This window comes from Anser brachyrhynchus (assembly GCF_964034855.1).
Source record: "Anser brachyrhynchus genome assembly, chromosome: 2".
NCBI classification, from domain to species: domain Eukaryota; kingdom Metazoa; phylum Chordata; class Aves; order Anseriformes; family Anatidae; genus Anser; species Anser brachyrhynchus.
This window is the reverse complement of record NC_137695.1, coordinates 17,926,698-17,938,675: the sequence shown is the minus strand read 5'-3', so window position 1 is coordinate 17,938,675 and position 11,978 is coordinate 17,926,698. Positions and strand designations below refer to the sequence as shown.

Genomic DNA, 11,978 nt, shown 5'->3' with positions numbered 1-11,978 from the left:
TCGCCTGTGTTTGTCATTTAAATCTTCAGCATTAGTTTAGCTGTCATCTCTTGTCAGCAGCAATTTTATCAGAAAAGCACAGCTGACAGCAAGGAGGGATTGCCCCTTTTGGTGGCATCACATTCTGATGGTCATGCCCATTGTGGGACCATAAGGTCCCTCAGCATGTTCCTCCACTGAGACAGCCTGGGAAAGGACCCTCCCTTCCCCTGAAGCAACATCAGATGGGTGGAAAACTAAATGGGGTGGATCTATGTGAATTGCCTTTTTTATATTGTTGGGAGAGGTTTCTGCCAAATCAGCTGGCTGACACATGTGGTTGTTATTGCCTGAGTGCTAGTGGAAGGCAGCAGGGAGATGCACGAAAGCTAGGGGAGGCAGCACTGTGGCTTTGCTGATGCAGATCTGTGTAAGCAGGTGTGGAACAGTGCTCTTTGTGAGGAAAGGAACAATAGTGAAGAACAGCAGTCAGCTGAAAGAAAGAAAATGATAGTAAACAACCAAAAGTAATTGGTGTGAACATGGAAAGATAGCACAAGGTGGAGAAAAAAAGATGAATATCAAAGAAGAATTTCTGCCATATATAGATGTGCGTGAAAGATCTTCATTTAGATTACATTCTAACTGAATGTGAGTAACAATATTTAGGTTATTGATACATATCTTAATTTGTAAAAGTTTCTTTCTACATGCTGTGTACTCCAAGTTCCTGAAAAATATTTTAATTACTTCAGGATGGCATCTCAGGTAGTGATTGTAAGGGCTGTCACCTTACTGACAGACAGCCTTGCAAACTCCTTGGCCATTGATTGTCTGTGGGGCTGACGTGTTTTTAACACCTTTTCCTTAAACACCAAAGTTAACTTCTGATCTTGAGCCATGTAGACTCAACTGTAATAGGGAACATGAACTTTGGATAGGTCTGCCATATAATGGTACCAGAGAGGGCCTAAACAGGCTGGGTTAGGTACCAGTGGCAGCTTGGAGCTCAGAACAGCTTAACGGCCTGAGTGTTTTTGATGTAGCAGCTCCAGCAGGCTGTGTGGCCGACATTTAGTCTAGAGAAGAGGAGGCTCAGGGGAGGGAGACCTTATTGCTCTCTACAACTACCTGTAAGGAAGTTGTGGGGAGCTGGGGGTCTGCTTCTTATCACAGATAACCAGTGATAGGACTAGAGGGAATGGCCTCAAGGTGTGCCAGGGGAGGTTCAGGTTGGAAATGAGGAGACATTTCTTATCAGAAAGAGCAGTCAGATATTGAAACGGGTTGTCCAGGGAGGTGGTGAAGTTATCATCCCTGGGGGTGTTAAAGGAAAGGTTGTATGTGGAGCTCAGGGACATGGTTTAGGGGGTGACACTGGTGGTAGGGGGATGGTTACACCAGATGATTTTGGAGGTCTTTTCCAACCTTAATGAGTCTATGATTTTGCTCCATGTCTAGGGGCTACGTCGCTGCTGCTGCCTTCATAAGCAGCCCTTCAAGCACATCTTGCTCTGGGCACCACACGACTGCAGCCTGGAGGCAGCGTTTAACCCAGCTCCGCGCTGTAGCCGCGTGTTTGACCAGCCATCCCGTTATTTGGGCTTTAGATGACGCCGGCGGCGCCACCGGGAGACCCGGGGCGAACGGGCCGGTTGCTGGGCGGCCCGCTTGTGAGGCAGGCGGAGCGCTCCGGAAGCTTTTCCATCCGCAGCCGCTTCCGAGGGCGCTCCGGGGCTGGGCGCTGCCGGCGGCGGCAGGGGGCGGCCATTTTGCCGCCGAGCGGGGCCCTCCTGCTGCCGGGGCCGGGAGGAGGACGAGGGGCTTGCGGTGGCCGCCGCCCCTCGGGAGGATGTTTTCCTTCTCTACCGTGCAGCCTCAGGTGGGGACGGGAGGGGGGGGGATAGCGGAGAGCAGCCGCGGGCCGCGCTGTCCCTTCGCGGTGCGGGGATGGCGGCGTTTAGGGGCTGTGGGGATCGGCTGGAGGAGCCCGGGTCGTTTTGGGGGGTTGAAGGGGGAGCCTGAGGGGGCTGCGGGGCGGCAGAGCCGCGCCGGGTGTTGCTGTGGGGGGGTGCATCGGGAATCGTGGCTTGGGGTGGGAGAAGAGCCCCCCCCAGACCCCTCGGTGTGTGGGGGGAGAAGGGTCCCACAGATCCCTCGGTATTTGGGGGGGTGAAGAGCCCCACAGACCCCTCAATACCGGGGGGAGAACGGCCCCACAAAACTCTTGGCATAGGGGAGAGGAGGGCACGGTAACACCTCGTGGAATCAGAAGAGAAGAGCTAACCTATAGGTGTCATTTTTTATTACTCATTTCTGTGGTGGAACCAAGGGGGTGTAAGCTAAAGTGAAGTTGTGCAGTTAGTTGTCACGGGTTGCTGTGGAAGTTAAAAGGAAACAGCTTAGAAATGTGGTGAGGTAGTGAAGGAAAAGTTCTTTAATTATTTGTTATAGAAATGAGTCCGGATGCAACCGGAAAGGCATCTTTCATCAGTCAGTGGGTAGGATGGGACTAGCGGGTTGCACGGGCTTTGGTCTGAGCCCGTGTTTTTATCCTCATGCTTTATGCTAGCAGGATTAGCGTGTTACAGTGTTCTGCTGTGGGCTTTGATAGTGCCTTCCAGATGCGGGGACCGTGTTAATTGCTCTGCTGGTGCCCTGAAATTGAGAGGAGGCGTGATGCAATTCTCAGGAATGTGTCACTCTGCACTTTTGTAGTGGGAAATACATGAGAAGGCCTTCTGAGTCATTAGGGTGCTAGCTTTGGCTCTTGCAGGCTTTATAGTTTTACTGCAAGCTTCCGGAGTTTAACTCTGCACAACTGATTCTGAGGGACTTTTCACGTCATGCAGCTTTGTCTGTGTTCTTTTTATTCTTTTGTATTCGTATCTATGGTATTTTATATGTTTTGTAATCACAGCAGGGGCTTAATCAGGAATTGCAAGGCACTGTTCCAGCAGCAGGAGCTGCAGCCCAACTCTTGTTACCTAGTGACACACGCTGACACCGGGGCGTTTTGGAAGTGTTGCAATTACTTGGACCCTGTGTTCACAGCAGACAGAGTCATCTGCTAGAGGAGGAGCCCTGATACTGGCACACCTGGGCATCTGTACTTATTCATAAGATGGTGTTGCAGGGACCACTGAGTGTTGCTGAACGGCAGAATTAACTGTGATACACGTGTGTGCTTTGTGCAGGCTAGGTTGGTTCCTAGCTATGTTGCTACAGTGAGATCCCAAGGGATAATCCTGACATTCCTGAAGGGAAAGTATTAATTATAGTAGCAATCTTGTTTCCTTACTGTTCTAGCAAGAATCCATAAGAGGTTGTCTGTTATTTTTTTTGTAACTGAACATTGTGTTATATGTGAATTGAGGACAGTCTCTGTGTCACCTAAATGTTGATGATCTGTGCCTGCTTCTGTATTTGAAAAATCTAGTGATTATTTTCTTTAAACTATTCTTGTGTTTGAAAACCAGGAAACGTAGCCTTTATTTTCCTCATCCAAGTTTTGTGAGCTTCTAGTTTGTCATGCATACTTAAGCTTTTTTTTCTATAATTAGACGTGTCAGCTAACACTGTAGTGTTGAAACTAAGAACGTGTTGTTTATTATGCAATCCTCGGTTAAAAGGCAGAGTCCAAGATACGTAATTCTAAGTTGTGGTTTGGAATAAAAATATGTTTATAATGTTTAAATTGTTTAAAGGAAACTTAAATCATTAATTTATTTTATTTGCACAGGCTACTGTTCCTCTGAGTCACCTTATCAATGCCTTTCATTCACCAAAAAGCTCCACTACTACTGCCAGCACAGCATCCTTACAGCCTGTCCAGAGGGACTCCTCGTCAGAGCATGATCCTCAGAACAGTGAGGTACTGAAAACCTTTGGAAAATGTGGTTTGCTTATAATTGAATTCAATCTGGGTAATACCAGTTCAAGTGAATTTCATGTTTGACTCATTTTAAAAAACAATGTAACGGGACTAAATGCAACAGACTCTTAACAGATAGAATATAACTTTATCGACAGAATTTAAGTCAATGCTTTGGCAGTAAGAATTGTACAAAAATTCTGTATTTAATTAAAAAGAAAAAAATGCAGCTAGTACCTGTCTCAGTACTGATTTACAAAGCTGGAGGGGACCTGTTTCCACTTAATGCTTTTTGCTGGAAAGTAACAAAATACCTTTTCTGTTAATAAACCTGTTATTATCTTTTCAGCCTGAGTTCTAGGAAAGTGTTTCATCACTACTTTTGAGAAAACTGTCTGAAACTTAAAACTTGTTGAGGGATTCCGGTAGATTAAGTAACATATTTGCAGGCTTTTCTTTTGACATCGGCTCTTGTTCTTAATGCTGAAAATACAGAGAGTGCAAGGTAGAGTTAGATCTTGCTATTTTTTTCATACTTTTAAAAATAATTTCTTGGGATGTTATGACTGAGATGATTGTGAGGAAAAACATGGAGTCTGTACAACTAACTACCAAAATCTGGAAATTGGCATGGATTCTGTAATTGTACTTGTTATCCTTGTTTTGTGATTCTTTATAAATATAGAGGTGTTTGCTTCTGGTGATAAGAAGCAATTTCAGCAGGAGACTTGGATTTTTGCATGGAACTAAAAGCATGTTTCATCTATTCAGTTTTGTATTTGTCTGTCTACTCCGTAGGAGAATCTGCCCTTTAATTAAAGAGATTTTTTTCTTTTAATTCTATCTCTTTAATTCGTCATGTACTGGTTTGTTTCTTTCTATCATGACAAAAATATGAAAACAATAATTTAAAAAATTGCTACCAATGATAGGAACTTTATTTTTAAAGGAAGTTCTTAAAACAAGTTCATATATAACTATATATGAACTATATATGAACATATATAGTATATGAACATATATATATAGAACATATATAACTATATATGACTATAATAAACCTAAGTTTAAGTAAAGGTTAAGCTCAACTTTCAAGTCACCAAATATTGACACAGTACGTGCAGTTGTAATATCGAATAGAGTTGAACTAACGGAATGGCAAAAGTCGTCATCTGAGGTCACGAAGTCTCTATAGCATGAAGTTAAACCTGTATGTGGGGGTAGTAACATCTTCTGAAGGGTCGTAGAAAACATTTTTCTGTAGAGTTTTCTGTGGGTTTATTTATTTATTTATTTATTTTAAATCTTCTTACACCCATCTCCCCCAGTAGTATTTCAGTAATTTTTTAAACAATTACTAAGCTGATGTAGGAAGGCTTGATCTACTCCTTCACACCATGTGTAAATGGTGTTTAAAAATCTCCTTTTTTCTTGAGTAGAAGTGGTCTTTAAACAGAGTACCATGTTTATAGTTTAAAATTTTCTTAAACTTTGAATAGGGTGATATTGTAGATGCATCTAGAAGTCTGCTTTAAAATGGCTTCAGCTTTTGACATCTTGTTCAAGTGTTTTTCATGTAAATCTCCTTGTTGGGAATCTAGTCTCATCTTAAAAGTAGAACAACGTAAAGCTTACATAAAAATGATTTAGGAAAAATGAAAATATAATCCATAATGTTCTAACTATCAAATTAAATTTCACTGCAGAAACATTTTGAATAGCTTGTCATGTAGTTACTTCTTGGTTAAGAAAACATTAAGTCTAGTGCAGAGGGTTGTATCGGGAGGCTAATAGGTACTTTAAATGGTCCAAGCCAATAGGAAAAATGTTTTTATAAGCATGTTTTTAAAATACCTATCTGAAATATACAATGTTAAAATTACTTTAATCAAGATCACTGCTTTCATAACTGAAGCAGATGCATATTACCTCTTGCTTTTTTGTAGTTTTTGATTTTTTTTTCCTGTAAGGAATTCCAGATCCTAGCTCCTACACTCTTCTAAGTACAGACTTTTGCCCTTCATTGTGTCTTCCCACCTCATGGCTTTTTAAGGTTGAACTGTGGGTATAGTTTCTAAGCATCTCGTCTTCAAGTTTCTGCTAAATTTGCTCTACCGAGTTTTTGCAGGAGAGAAAAAGAGGTGGTGTGGGGGATTTTGTCTTTTGCCTACTTGAGTGAAATAATAAGTGGATATTAATTGTACATCTCCCCCCTCACACCCTCTAGTCTCTGTCATAAGTATGAGAACGAGTTGGAAAAGAGCATTTTTTTCCTGTGCCTGCTCCAGCTATGGGAGGTATTAAAAGAGGGAATTGGGAAGAAAATTTACTTGCCACAAATGTACTCTGCTAATGAAAATGTCAATGTATGCATATGAAAAAGTTACTTTGTATTGACAATAGCAAATGTTCTTTAATTGTTTCCTTTCATTGTTCTCTTAACTTAAGAAATTGTTGTTTGTCTGAACTTCTTGGCTCAATGCAGCACTTACATTTTACAATTGACTTTGTTATTCTCATTTCTTCCCATCTAAATTAAGTAAATTGTGAACACTTATCTCTGTTTTGCAGTCTGTATTTAATTTAAGAGATCTGGGATTGTCTGATTTGAAACCTAACCAGTTCAGAGAACTCGTGAACAGGCTGCTTCCTGGCTACTACACAGAAAACAAAGTCTCTTCGCCATGGCATACATCATACATCTCTGCTGAGTCCTTCTTTGAAAATAAACATGGTATGTTTTGGAGTCAAGTGCTAATGAGAATCAATAAAATTAAATTACGAAGGTGAACACTGTGTTCTTCCGTAGTTTAATTTCTAGTGCTGTAGGTAACTCATAGTTCAAAAGTGTTTAATAAAATGTCTTGTTAAGAGACTAGTAATATCTTGTTTATTGTGTGCAGGCTGTCTCTAGAGTGGCGCTTCTTGAATCATGGGATTTTAAAAAATTATCTTTAGAGATTTGAACTCAAATTTTAGAATAATTTCTTAAATTTCAGACTTGAAGTAGGTAGTTGTTAAATTTGTCTAAACTCAGCTGTAGCACAAGTGCATATTCTATTAGTGATGAGTCTGAGCTATGAATTTTGTCACCCGTTTGCTTCACCAATAGAATAAATCAGATTTTGCTCATCTACTAGCATAACACATTCATGAACATCTCCAGTTTACATAAAGCTATTCATTTTTTCTTTGAAGCAACGCTACGTGAGCGCTAAGTAAAAATGAATTCGGGATGGCAGACTATTAACTGGCCATGTAGAGTATTTCATTGCTGGAAAAAAATGAAGTGTGTTTCTTTAAAGATGTTTTGTTGGGATTAGTCTTAAATACAGGCAGTAAGGGCATCATAAAGATCCCCAGAAGTGTGTTAGGAAAAAGATGTGTGTATTTGATGATTGAGATACTGCCTATGTGGTATTGCAGTTGGGAGGAAGAGCAGAGGACTAATGTCTGAGGGCTGGTAATGGGTTAATTTGTTTCATTAACAGGTTCTTAAAGGATTGTGCTAGAATAAAATTCATATTTAAGAAAGAAAAAATAACTTGTGTGAAAAGTAATGTTTAGTTGCCATAGGTCGTGCTTACATTTTGATACTCTATTTCTACAGGTTTCGGGGATGTCTTTAGTGCTTTGCGCACATCATGTTTGTACAGACGGCATCCTAATCCCCTCCAAAATTTCTCTTCAGACCTTAGGTGTTGGCCAGGTATGAAACAGTAAACTGTACTTTTTCTTTATAACATATTTTTATTCTGGGAAGGTTTTTTTGTCATTTTGTTTTAAAGAGGACTAATCCAGAAAATATTACGTTTCCAGAAAGAACCTTTGAATTGGTATTAGCACTGTAAATTGTGAAGATATTTTTTTGTATTTGAGCAGTATATTTCCAGAATTAAGTCAGTAATCATGGTGTTACTAGAGAACCTTGTTAAAAGATGTCAGTATTTGTGGATAATAGTTTTAAAAGATGACAGATGAACTGGCTACTTTTGAATCAAATCTGTCGAATCTGGTATTCATCCGCATTGGTTTTCTAAGGTATTTCATGACTTGTTTAAACCACTTCTGGATGATGGTGGTAACAACAGGGCTGCTTTAGCAAGAACATAATCAGGAGCTCAGGGAGTTCAAATACTGTCATCTGTTTAGCTCTAGACTTTGTCTGGCTACTAGGTTTGGTTTGTGTCCCACAGTTATGAGAGAGATGCTGACAAAATAGAGATGCCCCATCACTGGGCTACAAGAAGGGTGCAGATTGTAGTACATTTAAAGTATGGGAAAAGCTGAAGGATCTGAGGCTTTGAAGTTTTTAAAGGTTTTAAAGTTAGCAGAAGAGACAGCAAGAGGTGATCTTCTTGCCAGTGGAGCCCTATTAGTTACCCTTCTCTCTTGCATCTTGAAGAGGCAGCAGTTAAAAGTAAAAGCAAAGGAAAACTTTCAGGAAAACTGTAGGAAAACTTTCACAATGAGAATGATTAAGTTCTGGAACAGTTCCTCTGGAGAGGTTATCTCCTGAGCTGTCTGATCTGATGTTGAAGTTTGTCCTTTTTGGAGCAGAGATTGGACAGAATAGCCTCCAGAAATGCCTTTTATGTGGTACTGTTCTATGATAATAGAAGCCCTAGTTACAATTAAACATTTGACTGCCATTGGTGATTATCTAAGAACACATTGGTGAAAGATTAATATTCCTGACTTCCATGATTTATGTGATTACATCTCCATCACAAGGTTTCCTTTGTGATAGAAGATGACCTGTAGTGCTATAAACTCACTATATTTAAATGGTCACATTTCTTTTGTCAGTTTCTAACAACATGTCTAAGCTGTTCTAGTTCTCTCAGGGCACCTTTTTAGCTGAACTTTTAGACAAAGCTTGTCTTAAAGCATGAATCTTCATTCCTATCCTTCTGGATTAGCTTTCAAACATTTCATGTTTGTCAGCATGTCTGGATTTAATTCATGTGTATGTCTGTTCTGTTCCTGGAGACAGTGATGACAGGGTTCACCAATTATCTGTAGTTCACAAAGTGAGCTCCTGATTATTTTCACAATAAAAATATTATGGAAAAAATGCATTCTAAAACATTAAGTAGCGTACTTGACAGTTCAGATTACAAGTGTTCAGGGTTGCCTAACACAGTACTAAAATGTGTTGGTTTATTTATACAGCTTATTTTTATTAGATCCAAAAGTGTCTTCATACAATTTTGTGTGTGTGTTTTTTTGTCGGCCAGGCATCTTAAATACATTGCTGTCTGCAGTTCTCTTCTCTTTCTACCATGAATATTTTGGGAAGATTATATTTGCTTTGATCAGGATAAAGTCTTTCTCATATTATAGTTTTTGAAATTTCATGTTTTCTTGGTTATTGCTGTTATTGTAGTGGTAGTAATGGATAGTTCTAAACTTTCTGTTTTTAAAGTTTACATACAATCACGGAGCTTTAAGACTTTGCGATCAAGAGCAAGACGTTTGCAGTCAACATCTGAACAATTCACCGAAACAAAGAACTCACTTCCTTCACTTTTGAAGGTAAATACAAGGAGCATTATCCAGTTGTACAGGGCTTATTCAGACCATCTCTTTCTCTTGAATGAATCTCCACAATTTTCCAAAAGTGTTCTGTTTTACTAATGTAAAAAAATTTCTTAACTCTAAAACTTGAACTAAATGACAAGGTACCATTTTTCTTACTAATACACAATTTGCTTCATATGTCATGACGATAAAGATAGTTTCAATTTTTAGGGTAGTAATTTAGATGTGAAAACACTGATTTAGAAATAGTTATCTGTATTCTGTTATTGTAGCTTTGTTTCAAATAACTTGGAGTCAAATTAAGTATTTATTTAAACAAAAAAATACAATTAGTTTAACATAAAAGAACATTATTTTAGGTGATTCAGCATGTGATTGATGCTTTAAGGATATACTTATTTGTGGCAACTATCTTTTTAAGATGCAGAAATTTTAAGGTGGATGTTTTGATGGGTTAAAATCTCACTTGTATACACTTAATTTAGCAATTAACTCTCCAGACTTGGGGTAGCCAGGCACTTACCAAAACCAAGTTAACTGAGGCACTCTTTGCTTCTAATTGGTTGTACAGAAGTCAGGCTAATTAAAGCGTGTTCTTATTTTATTTTTAAAGTTTCTTTGAACTCTCCCATTCTTTCAGGCATACATGATTTATTTAATCTATGGTCTAGGTATACAATGAATGAAGATACACAAGAGCTAGTTCCGTGCAATGTTGCTCTTAAATTTGGTAGGGTGACCAAGCTCTATCAAAACTATACTTCGAAGATATTTCATGTTTGGAAATAACCTAAGTTGATTTCATGAAGGAAAAAGGTTAAGCTAATAACTCCCACTAAATTCAGTATACAAAGCTAGTTGTGTGCAAGGCTGTCTTAGGCTATGTCTGTCGTTTGGGGCTCTGAACATTATCTGCTTAGAGCGAAAATCAGGATGACCCTGCTGGCACCACAGTGATTTAATGCTCAAACTACTACCTCTGTTGTCTAATTCTGCAGCACCTGAATTAGATGCTTTTTCTCCCCCTCAACAATGCTGTTGAGGTAATAAGGCAAATATATATATATATCAAAACTGAGTTTACCCTAACATTGTTATGGAAAACATTTTAGGGCTTTATCCTGAGAAAGCGAAGAATTGATGTTGAGAACTTGGATACGCTAATGAAAACAAAAAACATCCCAGAGGCACAGCAGGATGCTTTTAAAACTGGTTTTGCAGAGGGCTTTTTGAAAGCACAGGTATTCCTGCAAAAAACACTTGGTAAGTTGTTTTAGTTCACGTATTTTGTTTTTGCATTCAGAAAGTGGTTTATTCCAGCCTATTTTAAAATCTTTTTGTTTTCCTTTGCAGATTCCTTAAGAAGATCACGTTTGCTTTCTTTCTTTCTCTTTGTTCTTTGTTTTTATCTTGCTATATATTCCTCATTTTTACCTGGGAAAGGCTCTTTTTCTGATGCTGGTAAGTTAACTTTCTTTTTAAACTCTTTTACTTGTGTTGTACTTCCAGTGGGTTTAGCTCAAATTAAATGTGTTTTGACATGATTGTTTTAGTATAACATTTCAGTGTACTAATGAAAGAGTTGTTTGCTGCTTTTGGCTACAGTCTTTTAAATGGTAATGTTACAAAATGTTTATGAATACAAAGTTAGCTTTTAGTGTTATTTTCTTTTGATGAAACAATTGCATGGAACCAACAGAGAAGTCTGATTGTTCACAGATTGTATTTGTCTTTGAATTTAGATGATGTGTTACCTAGGTCAGCGTAGGCAGAATGGTTTGATTTTTATTTGTAGTCACAGCCTGGTGACACCAACACAGTTGGTGTTTGCATGGCCAATTGCCACCATGAAAAATCTGGTGGAAATACAAGAATGATCAAAGGCTGAGTTAATGCAAATGGAGAATTTCAGTTTTGTGTTGAGCTGTGATCTGGTCTCAAGAAGATTTTCGTATGTGCAGAAACATTGAGGGCAAACTGGTTTTGTGTACCTGTTTCTGGATGCAGAGCTTTCTGCGCTACAAATAACCTAAAAGCACTTATCACTGAATTAACTGAAAATAATTTAAAGATTTTTTAAAAATATGTTTTATTCTTGCTTACATTTGTAAATGGAAACATTGCTTTTTAAAAGACCAGGTATAAAGGTGGAGGCTTAATATATGCATTCAAGTACAAAGTACAGTCTTGGAACAAAATGACTTCATGTGTGTATTTTGCTCTTCCTCTTCTGCTGTTTGCTATTAGTACGCTTTCGAACATCAAGTATCTTTGATGCAGCAGTTGATCCAATCCAGCTGAAAAATGTTACCTTTGAGCATGTGAAAGGGGTAAGTTCAAAAGTTAATTGTGTGAGAATTCTTTTTTGAATCATCTTTGTGAGTCTGAAGAATGCCTTACTCTGTTAAAGGAACTTCTTTTTACAAACTGTTTAAAAAGACAGATCTCTCATATTTGGATATGCCTGAAATCTTAAAATTGAAATGAACAAAGATATGAATGATAGAATAACATTTGCCATTTTTGTGAAGTAGAGAAGCAGTGCAATCATGAGTAACTGACTTGATTGCTTTGCTTTTCT

General features: G+C 38.7%; 1 protein-coding gene across 1 annotated transcript in view; it reads left to right on the top strand.

Moving 5' to 3' along the window:
* Positions 1-1,657: 1,657 nt before the first annotated feature.
* Positions 1,658-11,978, top strand: part of YME1L1 (YME1 like 1 ATPase) — a 21,110-nt gene continuing 10,789 nt past the window's right edge. Inside the window, exons 1-8 of the mRNA XM_080583293.1 lie at positions 1,658-1,861; positions 3,722-3,853; positions 6,425-6,587; positions 7,464-7,562; positions 9,282-9,391; positions 10,510-10,660; positions 10,751-10,858; positions 11,645-11,727. Coding sequence (XP_080439419.1) covers positions 1,832-1,861; positions 3,722-3,853; positions 6,425-6,587; positions 7,464-7,562; positions 9,282-9,391; positions 10,510-10,660; positions 10,751-10,858; positions 11,645-11,727 — 876 coding nt within the window. The 5' untranslated portion in view covers positions 1,658-1,831. The remainder of the gene's footprint in view (positions 1,862-3,721; positions 3,854-6,424; positions 6,588-7,463; positions 7,563-9,281; positions 9,392-10,509; positions 10,661-10,750; positions 10,859-11,644; positions 11,728-11,978) is intronic.